Below are 23,492 nucleotides of genomic sequence, written 5' to 3'. Positions count from 1 at the left end.
TTTGTAGAGAAGAGCTTTCTCCCTCTACCCCAGAACATCATGTGCTTCAAGACATCTGTGCCAGTAGCCTCTTAGACCCCAGGGTTTTGTAAAGTACAGGAAAATGGAGTCACTGAAAGTAGGCTTCACCCCAGTCTAAGGACCATGTGACTTAAATGTTTAACCTGAAGTTATCTTGTTTCTCTTGGGTTTCCTTGAGGTGTAGGTAGTGTGTGGAAGGTGTGGGGCATTCCTGAGTTCTGCATTTCCCTCTGGAACATTCTTTCTGGACTTTACTGCCATTTCTGAAGCAACAATCTGCTCCACAGCGCCTGAACACCTGCACAAGAGACCTAGACACACCAGAGAAGCCTGCCTGTTTCCTTCTCTCCCCATCTCCTCTACCCTTTCCAGCCTCTGCAACAGCCACACCACTCTCCACATCCATAAGGTCATTTTCAGTTTGCACATTTGAGAACGTATGGCATTTGTCTTCAAGCGTTTGAGGTGATTGGTATGCTGACGGACTTGACTTGATCACTGCACACTGCATACATATAATGATGAACTATCACTTTATAAATAGATATAATTGTGTGTGTTTTAAAAAAATTAAACAAGGTCATTAAACATTAAACAACCCAATCACAAGTTGCCTTAGTTAGGGTTTCTACTGCTATGATGAAACCTCATAAACAAAACCAGCCTGGGAAGGAAAGAGTTTATTTTGTCTTATGCTTGCAAGTATATGTCTAGTCTCCATCTCTGAGGAAAATCTGAACAGGAACTGAAGGCAGAAACAGAAGCAGAGGCCATGGAGGAACACTGCTTTCTGGCTTACTCCCCATGGCTTGCTCACCCTGCTTTCTTATACACGCCAGGATTATCTGCATAGTTACAATCAAATCAAAATAAAGCAGAATTGAACAATATAAGCAGTTCAGTGTTTGATATCTGGTACCGAGTCATACTCTTCTGGACTCTAAAGGACTTAGGCAGCAGAACATCTTCTGCAGCACACACAGCTAGACTTAAGCCAGCTCCACTCCATCGCTGCCGCTGTCATTGATGGTTGTCCCATGGTACCAACATCTCCAAAACATTGGGGTCAAGGCTGCAAGTGGGTTGCACTTACACCATAGCCTCTCCTAGGCTTTCACCGGAGACTCTGCCACACTGTATCAAGCCTCAGCCGCTCTCTATGACCCTTTAGTCCTGGAGCTCCTACTTCCAGGAATCTGGAAGCAGGAGCTGATGCACAGCCCATGGAGGGGCACTGCTTATTGGCTTGCTTAGTCTGCTTTCTTATACTCCAGAACTACCTAACCAGCGATGGCACTGCCCACAGTGAGCTGGGCCCTCACCACCAACAGTGGAGTAGGCCTCTTTCATCAATCACTAATTTTAAAAATAGCCCACAGGCTTGCCCATAGGCCAATCTGATGGGAACACTTCTTCAATTCAGGTTCTCTCTTTCCAAATGACTCTGGCTTGTGTCAAGCTGACCTAAAACTTGGCCAGCACCCATAAATCTCAGACTAGGAGTTGGCTGCCAGCTCTTCTTTCTCCTCTTTCCTCGGCTTCCTTCTTTCCAAGTTTCACTGAGTAGGCAGGCCAACTGCCGGGTTTCTCTTCTCCCTCTGCCCCCTCTCCTCCTCTTCCTCCCTTCTCTTTCCTCTCTTATTCTTGAGTTTTTAAATATGGTGGTTAAATAGGGGCTCACAGATGGCATGGTATGTAAAGTGCTTGCCACACAAGTGGGAAGAGTGAGTTCAAATCCCCCAGTCCCATGTAAAGCTGAGGCGGAAGGCAAGGTCACCTGAGGTTTCCCTTTGACCTCTATATGTGTTCTATGGCATGTCCACATATACAGAACTGTGGTTAAAATATACATACCATCAAATGCACCAGTTTAACTGTATTCTGTGCTGTCCCAACATTAAGTCCATTCACACTGTTTTAAAACCAAAAGCACTTCCAGAGCCAGCTCCCCTGTTGCCCTCTCCATGGCCTCTGGCAGTACCCTTCTGTGACTCTCTGTTACCCATCGTTCTAAGTTTGCACGTTGTCTATGTCTCACCACCTGGATGCCTTTCACACTTGGCCACCCTCCTTCGTGGAATCACACCAGACCCTGAGCTCCAGTGGGCCACAGCACCCTCCTCTTCAGCTCTGCAGTTCACAAATACTTTCTGGGCTCAGCGACTTTCCCAAATTTTCCTTCCTGGGAGGTACTGTCCTTTGTCTCATGTTCACACTTTTGCTGCCAACATCTGTCCTCCCATGTGAGCCATTTCCCCTTCTGCCTGCTTTATGGTCCTCGATAGTCGCCTCTGAGCATTTCTTATGTAGCATATGCAATTAATATTTCAATGAGCTCTTGTTGGTTCGTATCATCAGTGCACAGCAGCAGAGCCTTGGGGAGAGGAGGTTCTGTGTAAAAACTCACTGAGTCATTTTATTGACCATTGAATTGGAGCGCACCTGTCTTGCTTCACACAGCCCTGAATTGGTGACTGGAAGAATGTGTGTCACCTTGAAGGTTGCCTGAGGCTCAGTGTGAACAAAGCGTTTTCACATTCCTCATCTTCCACCTGTTTATTTCCCTGTGCAAAACTTGCCTAATCAGTCAAACAAAAGCAAGAGAAGGAAATCAAATGTGAGTCTCTGGACTGTCAGAGAAAACAAAGAGCGGATTTGTCTCACATTCCTTGTGGCATAAAGAACACCAGGAAGAATGAAAAACTATAAACGAACTGGTTGAAACTGAAGCGTGGGGGGGCAGGGGTGCACAGCGGAACAGGTGTTTTTCTCTCTTGGCCTAAGTCAGGTGGCCTTTCTGGGCCTTTCCTTGGTACTGACTGCACCTTGATTCTGAGAGTCACATGGTGAAGGAACACTTGTCTACAAAATTATGATTTGAAGCTGGTAGAAAATTTTCTCCTGCCTCTCCAAGTGTTTTTCATTTCCTGGCTCATACCAACTCCTTGTTCCTTTAAGATACATCTACTGGTACCAACACATTTCTTAGTTTACCTTTTCTTGGTGGATTCCTAAATGGTGTGACCCTCTGGCTGACTGTAGACCCTTTACTTTATCCCCAGAGCCTTAACTCCCTTGAAGCCCTCACCGCCAGACTCTGCTTGGTGTAGTCGTCCTAGGGTCCCTGGATGCTTCCCTCACCGTGATGCAGAGCACTGGCTCTAAGCATATCTCCCATTGTTTTCAGAAATCCTCACCTTCAAACTCAGGCCTGTTTCTTCCTTCCTCCCCTCCAGGACTCTGTCTTACTCCTCACCAAGCCCTGGGCAGTAAGAGATGCTCACTGGACCTTTGGTCCTGCTCTGTCTCTAATGTTTTCATTTCGTTTTAGCATCTCTCCCTCACACATTAGCAGTACCTATGCTTCCTCCACCCTCATAGTCCCTCCTTTCTGAACACACATCCCTCTGTCACACCTTCCTGGCAAAATCTTTCCTGGACCAGTGGAAAGCCAGATCTTTCACCTCTTCGACTATTAGCTTTCAGCTATGCACTAATATGACAGCTGATTTTTTGCATTTCTGAATCAAGACCACTCATCTGTGGGTCCCGCTACATGTTCCAAACCCATACCTTTTCAGCTCCTGGGCAACAATGTTTCTCCTTCTGCACACTGCTCACCTCCTTGGGGTTCTCAGTGGACCACCTGACTGGATCTTTCCCTGAGATCCCCCTTATTCATCCTTTGCCCGCCTGACTTGATACACTGTGTTACAGTGTGATAGACTGTTTACTCATTGAGCCCTCGCCTCTCCCGCTGTTTCTAGACATTTGACTCTGGTGTAAGTACAAATTAAATCCCTACGATTTAAAGAGGAGCAGCAGCCTCAGAAATACAATGGTTCCTTAGGGTCACCAACTCTTCCCTTGGGTCTTCCAAGTTCTGGTGGTCCTGGCACTCCCTACTTTGAGGCAGGGATTCTATAAGTCCTGCCTACCCCAACCCCGTGTCTTTGCCAAGACTTCTTTGCAGGAGAACTAAAACCTCCCTCTGGTTGTTGTTGTTGTTTTCTTAAACAGCCACCAAGCATTAGACACAGGGTCCACCCTGAGCCCAGGATGACATTTCATCTCAAGATATTTAATTTATTAAAGCTGCAAAGATTTTCTTTACATCAGTGGTTCTCAGCCTTCCTAATGCTGCTGAAACCCTTTAATACAGTTCTTCATATTGTGGTGACCCTCCAAACACAAAATTATTTCTACTTTATAACTATAATTTTGCTGCTATGAATTGTAATATAAATATGTGTGTTTCCCAATGGTCTTAGATGACTCCTGTGAAAGGCTCATTCTGCACCCCGGGGACACCTCGGGGGTCAAGAGCCACAGGTTGCATTCTGAAGGGTAGTCATTTGGGAGCACTGTAGATCTAGTAAAATTGTCCAACTGTGAGCACATTGCAGCTTCTGCCTCCAGCTCCAATGGCACCCTCCAGCCCGCTGCTTTCCTGGCTTCTCCGAGCTGATGTATGTTAGTCACACCACATTGATCATGCCCAGCTGAGTTGCCTTTTCTTCCCACTTCAGAACCATTCCCGTTTGTGGCTGGTCCCCTCACACTAACAGCAACACGGTCCTTAGAGTTGCCAAACCTTGGCGCTTTCCTCAGTCCTTCACTCATGCAGTCCTACACAAGTGACTCACACGGCTACCTCCGCCATCCCCTTATGACTTAGAGAATAACTGCCTACTGTTCTTTGCTTCTGGTTTCCCTGCTCCTGAGCCCACTGGTCACTGCCCAGAAGATGGTGGGATGACACGAGTTGAGTCATACCTTGCTTGGAGACTTCCAGAGCTTTGTGCATGGCTTGGGACAGACTGCACTCTGATAAAGGCCATTGGTCTACACTTTAATATATGATGTTCCAGGTATAACGTCTCTGCATGTATGTCTATTATTTGTTTGGAAAACTGTGTTGCAGAGTCTTACTTACGTATTGTATCCTGAGTCTCCTCTTAAGCACATGTTTAAATCTATGTACATCTGGTCTGGTTATCTATAACTAAGGACAACAAGCCTTGAGTGTCCTTTGGGTTTATATGAGCCTGAGAAGTATTGATGGGAAGTTGCTGGGTGGTGCTTTCGTAGGCCATCCTGCCAGAAGCCCATGTCTGTTCCTCTCCGAGACACATCTGCTGCAGAAACTAGACTTTTGTCATACTCATTAAGTCAGGAAGCCAAGGAGTCATCTGCTCAGTCCTGTGGGTTCAGTCACTCCAGCCTCTACCCCCTCTGCTTCGTAAGGAAAAGCTGGAGTGGTGGAAGGAAACCTTTACAGGCTCTATCCGTAAACATAGATTATTTTGAAAACTCACTTCAAAGGGGATGAAATATAAATAGAGATGATCCCAACTCTGTTTCTGGAATTTATTAGATCTTGTAACGAACTTCCTCGAAGCTCACCCCAGGGTGAGTGACTTAGTGATTGCTTGTAGAGCACAGTCTAACCAACTGAAATGTAGAGAGCCTGTGTAGAGAGCCTGTGAGCCATTTCTTAGTTTCTGGCTTGGTGTCTGCTTGAGAAATTTTTCCTTTCTGTTTCCCTTATTAGAAAGTAAACGTGATAGACAAAGGCTCTTTCTGGGAGACCACTGCCTTGAGAACAGAGTGGGGCTTGTAGGCAGTGACGACCTTATCAGTTGATAGATGGATAGGTGGATGGATGAATAAATGCAGTTCTCTCAAACAAGGAAGACTCTCGCCTCAGAAGGATCTTGACCTTGAGTCCTTTGACAAACTAAGACCAAGCTACTATAGCTCAGTTGGTTTCAGTCCCAGCAATAACAGCAGTCATGATAACAGTAACAGCATGCTGAGGCTGAGTGTACCTTGGCCATTCTAGAGGAGGTATGGTGCTTTTTTTTTCCCCATTTTTTATTAAAAGTCTATAAATGGGTGTGTGCCTATCACAATGTAATCTGTTCCTGACCATTTCCTTTGTGTTCCCCTAAAGACAGTGCTTCGCTCACGCCCAGTTCTTCCCTGGTCAGCAACAGCACAGAGCACAGCTGTGCACAGGCGCTGCTGGCCCATTTGCAGTTTTGCCCGGCTTGCTCACCAGCTTTCTGCTTTCCGTAGCTCTGAATTTGACCATTTAAAGTTCCTAACTTGTTTCATTTAGATTATTAATATCTACAAGGTTTGTGTATGTTGTAACGTGTATCAGATTTCCTTCCTTTTGTTGACTGGATATTGTCCCATGGTATGAGCATACTGCTCTTTGCTTATGTGCTCAACCATTGGTGGATATTTGGATTACTATTGTAAATAATGCTTCTCTGAACACAGATTATGTTGTGGTTGCCTTGGTGCTGTTTATATTTTGATGTTAATTCTGCTTCCTCAAGAGGGGCTGCCTCTGATGAGAAGTCGGTCACATACTCAGGAGATCTCACTAAACTTCTCCCCATTCTGACTGGCCAAATAAAGGCGAGAGCCAATGACTGGACAATAGAAAGAAAAGGTGGGACTGGAAGGGGAGGAGACAGAGAAATGGAGGAAGAGGAGGTGGAAGGAATATGGAGCAGAACCACATGGCCCAGAGAAGTCGAAAGTTACAAGGGGTCTCATAGCTGGGAAATAAATTAGTATAATGATAGATCTGCCCAATCTAGGCATATAGCTTATAAATATAATAACTGGTTGTGTTTTTCTAAATAGGCTTATTGAGGTAAGAAATTACCACAACAGATGTGCAAGTAATGCTCAAGCCTACAATAGTTTCTTGTATGTGTGTGTGTGTGTGCATGTGCGTGTGTGTATGTATGTGTGTATGTGTGTAAGTTCAAGTGCACATGTGCAAGTATATGTGCCTGTGTGTATGAAGGGCCAGAGATAAACCTCATGTGTCATTCCTAAGGAGTAGTTTACTTCCATCTCACTAACTAGGATGTCCTGGGATCATGCTGTCTAAAGTTATCCAGCCTTAGGATTAAAAATACATGCTACCTTACCTAGTTTTTTTTTATATGGGTTCTGGAAGTCAAAGATCTTTCTTTCTTTCTTTCAAGAAAGAATTTCTGGGACATGCAGTGATTCTATTTTTGATAATGACAGCCCACCATGCTGTTTTGCACAGCTTCTGCTCTGGTCCCTAGCCCCTCACTAGCCCAACTTGCTCTTTTCTCGTGTGTTCACACAGTTCTCAGCAGAGTGAAGTAGTCACATGTGGCTTATCGTGCAAGAGAAAGTTGAAGAAAATTAACTAACAATTCCTCTCCACTTCCTAAAGAAAGTGATTCCTTTTCATGGGAACATACTAATTTAAATATAGTCGGTGGTTCCTTGGTGGAGCCACCTTTGGAAAGCTGTGTCCCTGGGGAATCCTTGTCTGTTGCTGTCTGCCTTACATTCTGACCAGCCACAGACGTGGCTTTGCACGTGTGTGTTCCACTCTTTCCCCTCGTCCTCATCAGTGAGGACAGGCCAGCAGACTTCCAGTTTTGTCTTGGCTGGGTTTTAAGTTATCTCATCATCTTCTTTCTCTCCTTTATTTGGTAAACATTCTGTTTTTAAAGGCAGTGTGCATAAAGGAGGAGCCCACTAGACATGGCTTCGAATCCTGGGCTTCCTTGGAGCAGACCTCCTCTGGACTCCGGCTTCTCTTTGTTATGAATGGCACCCATTGTGCAGGCTAGTTCTGACTGTTATAAAAGTCTAGCAGGGTCAGAGTGAGGAGAAGTTATTAGATTAGGTATTAGAAGTTATCATCAACAAAGCGTAGATCATCATGTCTAGCTGTGTTTTCTTAGGAAAATACAGATATTATAACTAAATAAAACTAAGAATTTCAAGACACTCAACAGCAATGAGTGGGCTTTTTGTCCCATGCTTCCTCCACTCACATTATGGATAGCAGTAGGGACCCAGTGTGGAGAATCAGCGGCCATTGTTATCTATTGTTTCTACGGCAATTGAGAGCCAGGGGACAAATGCTGCCCTGTTGGGGACACAGAGAAATGTGGATCCTTGTTTTTCTTGGTTTACAAACTCTGTTTTCTGTTCTTATACCTTCTCCCTGTTAGGAAAGACTTCAGAGATTGTGATGTGTAACAGTTGCTGCTCATTTTTCCCTTCCACTTACTTTACTAGAGTCGTCCTTACTCTGCAGGCTCTTGGTGCCCTGGAGTAGAATTAACTATTTGAGCCCTTTGCTCAGCCATAGGAGGCAAGTAGCACTCTAGAGTGTGGGGTGAGCTTGCCCCACAGAGCAGGTGAGACAGCAGGGTGGTGGGTCCTTTCTTCCTGCCCTTTGATGGCTCCTTCTTTAGTGTCCTGCTTGCCTGGATGACTGATGTATTCCCACAGCCCATTCTAAGGCAGGCTGCACGTCAGTTCCGGCTTCTCATTCAGACTCGAACTTCCTGGGATAGAGTTTAGCTTTGCTTGAGAGATCACATTCAGTTTTCCCAAGTTCCTTTCTCCCTGACTGAGCTGTCTCTGATGTGGGTGTTTCTTATTAAAAACAGAAATGAACCCTTTCGCCTGCTATCTGCTGCTGTTCCCCAAAGCTGTAGTAATTAGTGGACATAAGCATGGGAGCTACAGTTCTGGAGCCACCTGTGAGACACTTCATTAGCTGTCCAAGGCATCTGGCAGTTTCATGGCGAGAGCTCAGCCAGTGTCCATGAACAGATGAGCGCCACAGTGAGGAGCTGCCTGGATTCCAAGCACTGTTGTGGTGGGAGCTAGCTGAAAGCTACACTCTGTGGGGTGCTGCAATTGACCAGTTCCACACGGAGGCAGATGACTGACTGGGAAGCAGTTTTCACTAGTAAGTCAGTCACCCTCAAGGAGAATTATTTGAATTCTGCCTGGGTTTGCAGACGTAATTGATATTTCCAGCTAGAGTTAAATCCTCCATTAAGAAGGCTTGTTGTGTGTCACTGCGGGCCTAGATGTTCTCCACACAGATGTAACTGTGCTGTGAGCCCCCAGCATGGTGCTAAGTATGTGCAATGGTGATGCAAAGTCAAGTTCATTAGTGGAGAGGGACCAGTGTTGCCTTCCTAGGAGTTATCCTGGCACAGTGGGGGGCCTGATGAGACAGATCATGCTGTGTACCCCTTGTTTGTAGAATAGGAAGACAGGCTTTCTACTAAGCATGGTTAGTGGATGGGAAATTTATCTGAGCATGCCCAAGCAAGATTCTTCTAATATTTTTAGTCTGATTTAATATTCCTGATGTATCCTGGAAGAAAATTCTTTGCAAAGTAATAAGACCCTGGAGTTTATATTCTATTGCCACTCAGCTCACCATAAGTGTGTGTGTATGTGTAAGGCTGTTGTGCTGTGAGAACCACTTTGTTTGAAAAACCACCTATGGTTACCAAATTCCAATGCTGTGCCAGCCTTTGGCTGCATAGACAACCATAGACCCAAATTATAGTACCTAGTGATATCACCATGTTAGGCTATGTAACTATAGCACACAATGCTCGAACAATAGCAAAATCACTTAATGATAGATTATTAAGAATAGATCCCTGTTGCTAAGCAACATAACTGCGTAACTATGAATATACTAAGGCATGACAACAGGCTAGCAGTCCACAGTGGCCTCTGGGATTCTGACCACGGTCTGAGGTCCAGCCCTGATCCAGCTCACCCTACAACCCCCAAAACTGAGCCTACACTTGCAAGAAGCAGTGCTTGTTTTCTGCATGCTGCAGCTCCTAGAGTGACTTCTGTTAGAGGCTGAGGCTGATTCATACTTCCTATCTCTGACATGTGTACTCCGACAGACCTGTGGCTCTGGACTTGTGGGAGGTCAGGCTATTTATCTGATTGGTTATTGAAGATAATCCACCAGTTGGCTATTAGTTGAGGAAAGTCAGCTGACAGCTGACTGATGAATGAGTGAGTGCATCCCTGAAGCCTCTCTTCTTTCCCAAGGCACATTAGAGAGGCTGCATCTCAGGACTCATTTCCTGACACTGCAAGTCTGGTTATCAACTAACAAGGAAAGGCAGTCCTTCACCCCAGGTAGCATCATTATTACCTTTGTGGCTAGGTTGCTAGCCTGGTGTGGACCCTGTGTTTCATAGACCTCTGCCTCTCCTGGTAGTTCTGCCCATCCTCCCAGGGGAGCAGCACATTAAGCAAGGGTGTTTCACAGCATTTGCTTCAATCAGAAACATTTACAAGTGATAGGCACCGTGCTAGACAGTGTGGTCACAGAGTGTGGTTGTCATGTACCTCCATGGGCTTTCTTCACTCTGGTGTTTTATGGGGCCTTTGACTTCATTTGCATGTGTTTTGTGGGAGTAAAACCTGCCTAGTGGTTGTGATTAGGATCAAACATGAATTAAGCATAAAGGCTGTAAAACACAGCAAATGCTGAACTAGTGGTGGTTGTTATCTCTCTAACTACCTAACAGTCATACTCATCACTACCACCATCACTACCACCACCACCATCATCAACGTTGTCATCATCATCTACCTGAACACATCACCACAACACCATCTCCTGGTCTAAAAGGTCCTTTTTCACTAAAATTGACATCTCCAGCAGCTGCCGCATCAGTGACTTTTATGTGGTGTTGAGATACAGGGAGTGAGAGGCTTGAGATCTTATCTTAGGATTCCCAGGGACAGTGGTCCCTTGGTTTGATGTGTCTATACAACAGTTCTTTCTGTAGTGCTGAATGCTAAGGGTCCTGAAAAGGGAAGGGGGTATCCTATGAACGAAGCATCCTTCCTAGTCTGAACCAGCAGGAGCTGGCTCTGGTTTCTTCCAGCTGATTTCAAATATAGCCAGATTTGTTCTGTCTAAAGGAAAATCTTTTTTTATTCTGAATGTTTGTTTGTTTGTTTGTTTGTTTTAGAAGCCAAAAAAAGAACAATATTGTAGAGATGGGGCTGAAGAGAGGGAACTGATTTTACAGACTAAGGTGATGATACTTGGTAGTCTTTCACTTTGCTATTTATTGAGCTCAGCTCAAGCTACTGTTTAGAATTTCAAAACCAGTATCACTGTTTGGAGGCCAAGCTCAGAAAAGCACTCACTGGAATAGAAAGCCAAAGTACACAAGGCTTGTTCAAGACTGTTACTGCTTCAGAGAATCACCTCCAAACACTTTCAACAGATGCCTAGCTTGTAGATGTACGTGGAGCCCTCCTAGCAAGTTCTTGGACTGTTCTTAGAATGAGTCGACCATGGGAATCCGTGGCCTAGCATGAGAGTGAGCTGAGCCCTTGATGTCTGTGATGCTCCTGTCTGTGTGTCCCGCACAGGTTTCTAGTTAACGGCAGTTCAGGCCTGATTGGGATTTTAGCTGACTTCAGGTTCTTTGCATTCCTGGCCCAGGGTCTGTATAATTATTAGACTGTTAGCTAGGTAAGTGTGACCTAGCATTTCAAAAAGGATTGGTTACTAAGGAGAACTGGAAAGGGGCTCAGAGAGCGTCAGTAATGACCACACGATTGTTTGTATCCAATTGGGGCTCTAGAACCTGCCTCTGGCTCATTTCAGCAAGGCATCTCTCTGTCTCCTTAATCCAAACATTCCAGGCAGTTGTGTAACAACTGCTTGGCCCATTCTTCTATGTAGTCCCAGCATGCTCTGCACTTTCCACTTTCCTTGGCTTTAGTAAGTTTGGTTGAGGTTGGTGTGCCAGCAAACTAAGAGAAATTGAGGCATGACTCCTGCCCGCCAGCCTTTCCCTCAGTCCCTCATACTACATCACCCTCTGCATTCTATGTCACGCCCCACCGGTCTGGTGCAGAGTCTTCTAGAGGAAGTCACACATGCCAGCATGCCTCACCAGGGCACTCACCCACCGCACACACACCACCTTCTGTGGACTTCCTGTAGAAGCTATTTTGAATGTTTCCAGGTAGGGGTGCACATCTTCTGAATGCCTAGGGTAGATGAGAGGTGAGGGGAAAGCAGAGACTATGTAGTCATTGCTATTTAGACCAGCCTTACAATTTCCCTGCCATCCTCTAGTTTCTGCTCTGTGTGCTTACCGATTGTCAGATTTGTACAGTGCTTTACAAGGTCAGGCTCCTGGGTCACAGTGCTTTGTACTAAGTTTATTGCTGAATGCAGTAGCAAATGCAGCTCACCTGTGTCCAAGGATGTGAATGCTTGAAGTGGGCACATGGATAGAGTGGCGAGCTCCACTTCTTGGAGAAAGTGCTGTGCTATCAAGTGGCTTCTCAGCCCAGGCCTGCAGAATTGAGGAGTCACATAAGAGGGGAGTGGGTGTTCCATGCAGAGGTTTGAGGGTCATCGTTAGAGGCTGTGGGAGGGGTCATGGTGAGGAGGCAGGAAGAGGAATCAAAGCTAGGTCCTGGAGAACCTTGGTAGCATTGTTAAAGTATTTGGACAGTGTGCCTTGGTGCCCATAGAAAGTGAAATTCTGGGCTGACTAGACTTTAAAGTAGGTCTGAATGTTCTCAAATTTTTGTGATCAGAAAAATGACACCTGCCAAATCCCATGTGCTAATAACATAGCTTCCTGGTGCTAATAAAACCCTAGCTCAGGGGCTGGAGAGATGATGGCTCAGCAGTTAAGACCACTGAGTGCTCTTCCAGAGGACCTGAATTTGATTTCCAGCAACCACCTGGTGGCTCACAGCCATCTATAATGGGATCTGATGCCCTCTTCTGGTGTGTCTGAAGATATATATATATACATATATATTTACATATATAAGATAAGTAAATAAATCTTAAAAAGACAAAAACAAAACCCTAGCTTGTTTTACTGAGGGAGATTAGTGACAGCAGCAAAGTTGCACTAGATAAAAGTGAGAATGGAAAAGATACACACTGGGGCCTTTGCCTTAGAGGTCTTTATTATCTGGTTGTCATGACAACAGCAAGCACCCTGAACGGAGTAAAAACACCCTGTAAAGCTATAACGTTTAGCTGTGAGTAGTGTTTGTGCAAACCAACACTGTAGGACAGGTGAAGAGAGGTTCAGGATGGGACTTGGAGGAAGGGAGCCCAGGATGACGCCTGGAAGGAAAGGAGTGCTAAGGAGCTGCCTTGAGCTGAGCAGTAGAGGGCGGCAGAAGGGGCTTGAGTGGGCTGCACAGCATGAAGTAATGAGGGTGTTGCTGCTGGTGACAGAAAGGACTCCTGTCCTCCCAGATGAGCTGCTGCAGTTTAAGACAGAATCTTGGGGACAAGTCATTCTATTGACAAGTAATTCTAATTGGAGGTGACTTCTTCTAACTCTCTCTCTCTCTCTCTCTCTCTCTCTCTCTCTCTCTCTCTCTCTCACACACACACACACACACACAAAAGCACACGCAAACACATAGCACAAACATGCACATAAACACACATAAACACACTCAAGCACACACACCTTCCCTCCTTCTCCTTGACTGCAACTTGGTGGCACAATCCTTTAACTGATTTTCAGGCTCTGCCACATTTCCTAGCAGCACTAAGTGGTACCTTCTCCTCTCTGGGCCGTTGTCTATTTGAATCCTTCGTTCTGCCTCATGCTCTTACTTAGTTGTCAGAGTGTATTCTGTTTGTCCTGAAGGACTGTGCTCAGAGACTCTGGAGAGCTGGCCCCACACCTCTTCCTTAGCAAGATCCTGACAGAAAAGGTCTTACTAACAAACACACCCCACATCATGTCCTGTTGCTGGTACCTTATAATGAACTTGTATTAGGAAGTCACCCTCTTCACTTCTGTTGTCTTAGTTCTGGTTTCTGCCACAAAATACCATGAGCTGAATGGCTCAAACAACAGGCATTTATTTCTCAGAGTTCTAGGGACATCCAGGAGGAAGTGCCAGCACATTCAGTATCTGGCTCAGGCCCATTTTCTTTTAAAACCTCTTAACAGCTATGGCCACCCAAGGTAGAAGGGACCAGGAAGCTCTCTGTGGCCTCTTGTGTAAGGGCACCAAGTATACCCTACCCCCCTGACCTAATTACTTTACAACTACAAACACATAAGGATCGTATTGAGGGTCAGAGTATCAATATATCAATTTGGGGGCTACAACATCAGAGAATAGTATGTCTTCTCACTTAAGAATCTAAGATTCTGACATCTGTGTATCAGCATGAATGGGCTTTACAGGTCTTAAAAAGAGCCTTCAGGCTGTTAAAGATGTTGAAATATTTTGTTATTTGAAAAACAAAACATTACCATGAGACTGAAGAGACAACTCAGCAGTTAAGACCATGAACTGCTGCTCTTAGAGAGGGCCCAAGTTCAGTTGCCAGCATCGTGTTGGGCTCCAACTCCAGCCCTCTTCTGGCCTCCGTGAGCCCCTGCACGCAATGTTTACACTGACACACACACACACACACACGCACACACACAAAGACACACGAACACACATAAATAAAAATAAAACCCCCATTTTTTAAAGTTATCATCCTTAGAGATGTTAGGGACAGATTTTTAGAAAGGATTCTAAGGGTGACTTTAGTACTATCTTAAAAATTTGAACAATCGGAATAATAATATACATGGAAGGATCTCAAAAACTAAGGGTGTTGTCTGTTTTGTTTTATTTTTCTTGATGGCCAACATGACAGCCTATTTAGAGTACGAATCTGAACCCCTTCTGTTTGCAGATTGCAGAAGGCATGGCGTACATCGAGCGGAAGAATTACATCCACCGTGATCTGCGAGCTGCTAACGTCCTGGTCTCTGAGTCACTCATGTGCAAGATTGCAGACTTTGGCCTGGCGAGAGTCATCGAAGATAACGAGTACACAGCAAGGGAAGGTATGTGTGGTGGGTCACAGAGGCCATCTCACTGCAGGCCTGTGATGTGCTTTCCACACCTTTGACTCCATGCCTGATGTCCTTCCGTTTCTCCACCCCCAAGTCCCCCATGTGTTCTCTGTTCCCACAGAACTTGCTTCTACTTTCCAGACAGGGCACTGCTGAGTAACAAGGTTCATAAACAGTAGCATCTGTCTTCTTCTTTGCTAGTTTTTGAGATAAGGGGGTTGTTTGACTTTTTGGCACTGGGAGTTAATGGACTAGGATCTCATGCTTGCAAGGCAGGAGCTCAACCACTAAGTTGTAGCATGGCCTTGTTGTGTAACCCAGGCTGGCCTCAAACTCAAAATCCTGCTGCCTCAGCTACCCAAGTGCTGGGATTGCAGGTGTGTGTACCACACCTCCAGTGTTGTATTTCAGTTAGTGGAGCTCAAACAAAACTAAATTTGTCAAAATTAAGAATCTTTGTTTACCCTGTAAGGCAGATTTCTTCTCTCAATAATAAAGTCCATGTGCTTTCCTGAACTGCAGAGATGTTTGTAACACTCGCTCTATGCTGCAAGCCACTGATGATGGACCTCGGAGGTTCTGTAGCTCTAGAGATCCCTCTGTAAGGGACTGAGCCAGAATTCAAACAAGGGAATTCAGCTTCTGAGTACATGAGCAAGAGCTGATTCCCCTGGTTTGTTGACACCAATAAGCACTGAGTCTTTGAAAAATACCAGAAATGTACGAAAACCATAAAGAACGTGTTAGGATTGCAGCAAATAGAAAGTGGTAACACGGAGCTGCTCCCACTCCCTGCATCTCTGTCCTCCCATCATGTACCACTGCTCTAGACTTCCTGGGAATAATCCAGAATTCAGTGATATGGGCCAGCATACAACGGTGTACACAACTATCTTTATTGTTCTTATAAGGACTTCCAGTTTTAGTAAGGCATTGCAAAAGAAAACTGATGCAAAGACATAGTAAAAGTAATGTTTTCAAGGAATGGCAATGAAGCCCTAGCAGTTCCATGATGACAGAGTTACAGTCTGTGCCAAGTCTTGCTTTCCTCGTAGGAAATTATGTATAATTCTGTCTGTGGATATAGTTCAGTGGTCAAATGTGTGCTTAGCGTTTATCCCCAGCACTAAAAGTTAAATAGGTAAATTTAAATGGAATAAAAGATATAACCATGCAAACTTAGAATGGGCTTATTAAAGAAAAACCTGAATTGTTTTGTAGAGGTTTGGTGTGACATTTTGATAGGTTTGTTTGGTTTGGTTTTTTGAGACGGGGTCCTGTGTTGCTACCCAGGTTAGCTTTAAACTCTTTGCATCAAGAGATTCCCCTGCCTTAGCTGAGAATTCCGCGTACTAAACTCTAGATAAAATTTCAACACATTTGAAAGGCAAAAAGATAACAAAAATGTATTTGCATTGTACACCATGCCCTTTTGTGTTTAAAGTTGAACTGGTTACAGTGCCCCCTAGAGGTTCCAGAAGAGACTGCTTCTAAGGAAAAGAGGACCTAAAAGGGAAATGCAAGAAAGTGGGGTGACTGTGTTCAAACGACATTTGACACCATGGCCATTTTGATTGTGCGTGTATCTTTTCTATACTAATTTAAGTATAAATTACTTAAATTTCAAAAAACAAGGTCAAAAAAAGAAAATTACCCATAACCCATTAGCTTGAACTTAGAGTAAGAACCACGCTCTCCTCTGCAGGTGCGAAGTTCCCTATCAAGTGGACAGCTCCAGAGGCCATCAACTTCGGCTGCTTCACTATCAAGTCTGACGTGTGGTCCTTCGGGATTCTCCTGTATGAAATCGTCACCTATGGGAAGATTCCCTACCCAGGTATCACTTCTTTACACCCCACTCCAGTGTGAGGGAAGAACTTAGCACCCCGAAGAAGACAATAGCCCCGTCTACCCAGATCTGTGCTTCTGACGGAGCGTGGAAGTCGTGACTTTTTATGCAAATCTTGCTGAACGATGCTTAGATGCTTCTTTGTCTCCATCTCACTCTTCCTTCAGTGAGTTCACCACTTTCTACCTTGTGTACTTGGCTCTGGTCCGGGTGTTTCAATGAGGCAGGTTAGACACTAGTGCCTCTCTGCCAAAGCAGGGTTCCAGATGGGGCAGATGTGTACAAGGAACCAGAGTCTTCAATGTCTTCTGCTAGTTGAACTGAGATCGTAGACTGGGTAGTGGGGTCTCTCCCTCTTCAGGGGATACTTGCTACTGTTGAACAGTGAAGGGCTTTTCTGATCATAACTTAGGATGTTACTGGGTACATTGTTCAATACTCACATCTGAATTTCAATGCATCAGGTTTTATCTGCCCTGCCTTTCTCCAGAATCTATACTGATATGAAGAAGGGTCCCTCACGAATTCCCACTTTCTCCGTTAGTGTCTTTCAGTCAAAACTGTATGGGTACAATGAATTTAAATTTTTAGTGGCTTGAGACATAAGTCATCAGTTGAGAGCACTGGCTACTCACCCAGAGAACCTAGGTTTGATTACCAGCACCCAAATGGCACCTTACAACCATTTACCAACTCCAGTCTCAGGGGATCCAACACCCTCTTCTGGCCTCTGCAAGCATTGCTGGTATATAGTGCACAGACATACATGTAGGCAAAACACCCATGCACATAAAATTTAAATTAAGAGGAGAAAATTACAGTTAAATCATTAGTTTCTAATTGCCCAATTCATTTAGAAATACCTGGGCATGTGGGACACACCCAAGGCCAGAAGGATGCAGGTTCTCAACCCCTTCCCTTCATGGGAGAAACTGATGGTTAACAGGTGATATTCAGCTTGTGGTGAAGTAAAGGATGCCGGGAGAGCATGTGGACAGCTATGGACTAGCAGGTGTTCTTGCAAACAAGGAAGCTGCTGTCATTACCCAATAGTTGTTAATGACCAGGAGTCAAAGGCATGAGGGAAGGAGGCTTGAGACTTGAGAGTTGAGCATCTTTGGACTTGGGCCACAGGAAGAAGGCCATTGTGATTTGGACCCTATTTGATGTCTGATGAATGAATAATGGACGGATGAATAACTCACATAGGCTATTTAACCTTAAGATGGTCTCCATACTATGGATGAGATAATAGGAGGCCAGAATAGCAGAGGAAGCAATGGACTCAGGGCCAGAGAGTGGCAGAGGCCATGGGCCTGGGGTCAGAGTGGTTCAACAGAGTCTTAATGGCTGTAGGAGAGCCTCCTGTCACACTCTGCTTGAAGTGGAAGATGGGGAGATGGTATTGAGGAGAATGATTTAACACTGCTGTAAACTAGGAAAACTATTTCTACTTAGCCACAATATCTAAACTGACAGACATCATTCTGTACATAAGCCTATATCTAGCTAACCCTACATACTATCTACCTGTACAAATAAAAAAGATTAACATATTTATATACATACAAATATAATACACGATAAACATGTAATAATATAATATGATATACAATAATGTGTGTATTGTGTGTGATATGTTGTTGATGTGATATTCAACCAAGACCTCTGAGGCTTAGAGAAAATGACAGGACCCAAACCAGTGGCAAAGGTGCTTCTAAACTGTGACCGGGAACCTCCTAAGACCTTCCCCTTGCCTGGTGTGCTTGGTGTTCCAGATCGGTGTTCCAGATTTGGAAAGATTCTGAGTGAGTGAGTGAGTGAGTGAGTGAGATCACAACAGTGTGTGTGTGTGTGTGTGTGTGTGTATGTGTGTGTTTATGTCTGTGTCTCTGTGTCTCTGTGTCTCTCTGCGTGTATATGTATTCAGAAACCATTGCTTCCTCTATACCAGACTACCTTCCCTTCTTGAGGACTGAAATGTGAGACTATCAGGAAGTCTGTATCAACAATTACAAGAGTCCACAGCATTAAGAATGGCCAGAAGACCCTTAGCTCCTTAGAGGACATGATTTATAGACACAAAGAAACAGGCAAACATTGACGTGTGAACAATCTCCACCCTATCACAAACCTGCTATGTAAAGAAAGCCCTTGTGATTTGGTTGTCTGAGACCTTCACTGCTAAGAAAAGTACTGGGTGTGTGTGTGTTAAGGTCTTTTTTTAAAAGTGCTTTAATCAACTATGTGACTATTTACAGAATAAAAAGGGGAAAAGAGGGGAAATAAGAAGCCATGTATAAAAAGAACATATATTTATATAGGAAAAAAAGCCTAAAAATGTAATTTACCAAAATGCTATTATCTTTAGGCAAAGAAATAATAAGTATATTAATATTTCCTCTTGGTAAATTTCTGAAGTTTTCTAATTCTTTATATTTACTTGTTATTAAATAGTAACAAGTATTCTTGTCAAAATAAATATATGCACATTAGAAGCTGGAGAGATGGTTTAGCAGTTAAGAGCACTGGCTTCTCTTCCCAGAGGTTCCAGGATCAATTCCCAGTAACCACATGGTGCTCCAATGCCAGGAGATCCAGTGCTCACTTCTGGTCTCAAAGGCACTGCACACACATGGTATACAGACAGACATGCAGGCAAAACACCAATATACCTAAAATTAAAAAATAAAGGGGGAAATGTGCACATTAAAAAGCCAAACATTCTAATAAAAGATTGCCACTCATCCCCACCCATAAATGGTTTTCAAAGAAATCGTTCTTGGAGTTTGATTACTTAGTTATTTGCAGCTCACAGTTCTAAACATGTTATTACCTTTCAACTAAGTAAGATGGGAGCTGTCCATCTTACTTGTTTGGGTTTTTTTTCTTTTCTTTTTTTTTTTTTTCGAGACAGGGTTTCTCTGTGTAGCCCTAGCTGTCCTGGAACTCACTCTGTAGACCAGGCTGGCCTCGAACTCAGAAATCCACCTACCTCTGCCTCCCAAGTACTGGGATTAAAGGTGTGCACCACCACTGCCCGGCATAGCAGTCAGTGCTCTTAACCACTGAGCCATCTCTCCAGCCCCCATCTTACTTGTTATTAAATAAAATGGCCACATGGTCCCAAAATCAGGAAATGGAGAACTGTAAAGTGAAGCCTGTCTCCCCCTCTACCCTGACCACACAATTCCCAGCCCCATGGACAACCAGTTTTGAAGCCAGAGACCCATAAAAAGAGAACAATCCCTTCCTGCCCTCTGCCCAGCATGGGTCACTCATCATAGCACCCTCCAGGCTGTCCACAGTGTGCCATGTGTCATGATGTCTGGCTCTTTTCCCTCTTGTCCAGCATTCCTTTCCCACACTCACACTCTGGAACATTCCCTGTTCAGTTTGCTCTGGCTCCTCTCGGTTGTTAGAGACGAAGGCTGAGGCTGGGCCTCCAGAAAGGAAGTATGTTGCTTTTGCCTTCGGGAGCTTGCTGCTGTCGGGTGTACGGCTTCACAGCAGGGTGGAAAGTAGAGAGGCAGGCAGACTTGTGCAGAATGAACTAGCCAGCGGGGATGACACACTTCCTAAAATCTCTCCCCTAGTGAATAATATGGGCCCTCAAGATCAGGCACTGGCTCCTCTGAGAAAGGCATCCATCTTGCTTAATAACCTAGCAGCCTTCTTTTACAGAGCTCATCTCACAAAACTTTCAGAGTAGCACACAATCTTCAGCATGAGTTTTGGGAGGGCACACCAAACTCAGGTCGTTCGCTGTGTTTGCTGCACTAACACAGTGCAGCCAAGCTTGTCCCAGGACTGTGTTGTCTGTGGCCACTGACCTCTCCTGACAGGTGCTTGCCACTTCATCTGAAGAGTGTCAGGATGGGCCAACATGCCTATTATCATCCCTTTCTGTTTGCTTTTTGCTTGCATTTACTTCCGGTTTGTTTAGGCCACCTCTGTCTCTGAGTGCCAGATGTTTCAGAGCTAAGTTAAAGAGGAGTTTAAGTTTCTATTTCTTGTTCTCTTTCTTCACTGTTGTTGTTTGGAGGTAATGGGGGAAATGGACAGCAGACAAAAGAAGCCTCATTTTTTTGGTCTTAAAGCTAAAATTATGGTTATATGTGTATATGGTTTTTACAAAGAGAAGACAGGGGTCTCAGAGCAGGGACCTTCACTTAGCTTTACTCTTAGGAAAAGAAACTAGGCTTGAAAATGATACCAGTTCTGACACATCATGTCCTCTCTGGCTTTTTCCAACCATGTGTAAATTCAAAGTTTAAAATCCATCCTACTGTGAATATCTGCCTTGACCTTAACTGATGCTTAGAGAAGACCGTTCACCTTCTTATAAAGTGTATTCTTGCTTCTTCTCCACTCCAGTACCCCCTCACCCAGAAGGACTGTAAACAGTAATGTACTGTGATCTTACTGGGTCCCCTCCCCTGTCATAAACCCCCAATTTCTTTTCTTATCTCTGTACCACTTCCTCTTTCTCATGCTCTTTGACCAGCTTGTGGTTTCTGCCACTTCCTACCCTCTGGATACCACCTTCCCCATCCCCACATGAGAGCATCTTTTCAACTGGGCTATGTGTTACTTGAGGACAGTTCTCCATGTTAACCATCTCTGTGTCCCTCAGAACTTCATGCTATCTCATGACCCACAATGATTAGCAGTAAGGGCTGTGGGAAGAATGAAGGATGCAACATGAAGGAACTGGAGACCTCAGGCTAATGGGCATTTGAATACTTTAGCCTAGCCACAGACTTAAGTAGAAACTATGAGTGAGTTTAGGGTAGAGTGAAAGTCCACCTCCCATCTCCTTTCTTCTATAAGACTTGTCATATCATAGCTTGCTTTATGTGTTGATTCACTTAAGAATAAAAAGATGGGTTTCAGATTTTTTCTTCTTTCTTCTCTTACCAAAGCAGAAATGTGTGTCCTTGGTCTGCAGCATTGAGTGTGTTCTTCAGAGTTAAGCTCCTACAAAGTTTATCCTCTATGGGCATCTGACCTTCTATGTAACCAGGGTTCTTCAGGAAGGAAGTAAAGAGATATTCCTAACCAAGCTTGCAAACCCAATGCTATTTACACCCTCCTGAGTATTACCTTCCAACAGCATCCTAGAACTTCAAGGAAAACTAAAACTAGACATTTCCTCAGAAATGTATCCAGTAGTCAGAGTTACATAATTTTGTGGAGATCAAAGTTCCAAGTAAAGAAAGTGTTCCAAGTAAAGAAAGATCAAGTGAAATCTTCTAGTCAGAGGATTTCAGTAGACAGATATGAAAGTGGTATTTCATAAGTAGGCTTGAGGAAAGCCAATTCACCTGGTAAACAACTTGAAAGGCATACAAACAGAGATATGGGTCATTGGTTAAGAGCACTGATTGCTCTTCCAGAGGCTCAGGGTTCAACTCCCAGCACCTATATGGTAGCTCACAATTGTATATAACTCCAGTGTCAGGGAATTTGATACATTATTCTGTCTTCTTCAAGCACTATACACATGAGATGCCACAGAACATACATTTGGGCAAAATATCCATACACATAATAAATAAATGAAATTTTAGAAAAAAAGATACAAAATGTTGTAATGCTTATTTGATTCTTTTTAACTAGAGACCAGAGCTCCTGCAAGGCAAGAACAATTGTTCTTCAGAAGTTTGCATTAAGGGAGATTCCTTAGCAACTGTCTTCTATGAAGGAAAGCTAGGAAGGAAGGGAGTCTAGAAATATATGTGCAATATATTTTTAATTTTTTGGATGTTAAAAAGCATATGCCCTACCAAAGAAGGAGTAACTGGGGGTAAATATATTGGGCTGGTATGGTTAACTTAAAAGGTCGGTAAAGTTGATATTGATCTGTATGCACATTGTTGACTTTTCAGCCGACCTGTGCAGATCTTTCTGCTGGTCATGGGATCTGAGGACCTGAAAGAACGGTTCAGACTACAGTCTAATGGACTACATTCTAAGACTGTAGATAATCTTACTTCAGCTTCAGTATACTTTTATACACAAATGTAACAAACAAGCAATGATCCAAGGAAGGTTGTTGAGTTCAGAAAACATGTAAATAAACGTCAATAAGCACATACTAAATATTAACAGAGTAGCCCCTTCCCAGAACTTTCTCAGGACAGACCAATTTAAACACTATTGTCTGGCACATACTATAGGTTACATCTGGGAAATCACAAATTTGAGGCAGAAAGCTGTGTCTAGATTCAGTGTATAGTGACCAGATTTGGTTAGACAGCTATGTTCTGCATCAAACAAGCATAATCATGTCTTATAAATTGAGTGTAAATGTTTAACATAGTAGGCACAAAATCATATCCAAGAACCATTCAGGGAACAATCGTGAAGTAAAAGGCCCTCTGCCTTTTTTCCTGGAGCCTCTCTCACAGTTCCCAAGGTATTTTCACCTTGGGTCATTCTTTGGCCATGTTCAGTCAGTATGTCTGTGCATGTTAATGTGAAGGAGTTATTTCCAAGCATGTTGGTGCATGTGTGCATGTGAGTGCAGGTACACATGTATACACATGCTTATAGAGACCAGAGGACAGCACTGGGTATCATTCTACAGTGATGTCTATTGATTTTGAGATAGTTTCTCAGCCTAGAATTTGCCAAGTAGGCTAGGCTGACTGGCTTGTAAGCCCAGAGAGCTGCTAGTCTTACCTCCATTGCCTCCCACTGCCCCCAGAGTTTGGATTACAAGTGTGTACCACCTCACTTGGCTTTTGGGGTAGGCTCTGTGAATTTGGAGAGAACATACTCAAGGAAGCTTTTTTTTCCTCAGTCTTAACTGCAGAATGCTAGTAGCGAGCCACCCCTGCAGTGTTCTCTCGTAGTGCTGGGCTTCTAAACTCACCATGACTGTTCTTGTT

The 23,492-nt window shown here is 44.1% G+C and overlaps 1 protein-coding gene across 4 annotated transcripts in view; it reads left to right on the top strand.

The window, feature by feature from the left end:
* Nucleotides 1–23,492, top strand: part of Lyn (LYN proto-oncogene, Src family tyrosine kinase) — a 112,563-nt gene that overhangs the window by 87,720 nt on the left and 1,351 nt on the right. For all 4 annotated transcript variants that reach the window (XM_028770338.1, XM_028770330.1, XM_028770346.1 and 1 more), the window contains exons 11-12: nt 14,585–14,738; nt 16,453–16,584. In XM_028770338.1, the coding sequence (XP_028626171.1) occupies nt 14,585–14,738; nt 16,453–16,584 (286 nt within the window). The remainder of the gene's footprint in view (nt 1–14,584; nt 14,739–16,452; nt 16,585–23,492) is intronic.

This window comes from Grammomys surdaster, unplaced genomic scaffold (genome assembly GCF_004785775.1).
Source record: "Grammomys surdaster isolate TR1022 unplaced genomic scaffold, NIH_TR_1.0 64, whole genome shotgun sequence".
Lineage (NCBI taxonomy): Eukaryota > Metazoa > Chordata > Mammalia > Rodentia > Muridae > Grammomys > Grammomys surdaster.
The sequence above is the reverse complement of the archived record's forward strand: the minus strand, read 5'-3'. Positions and strand labels throughout refer to the sequence as shown.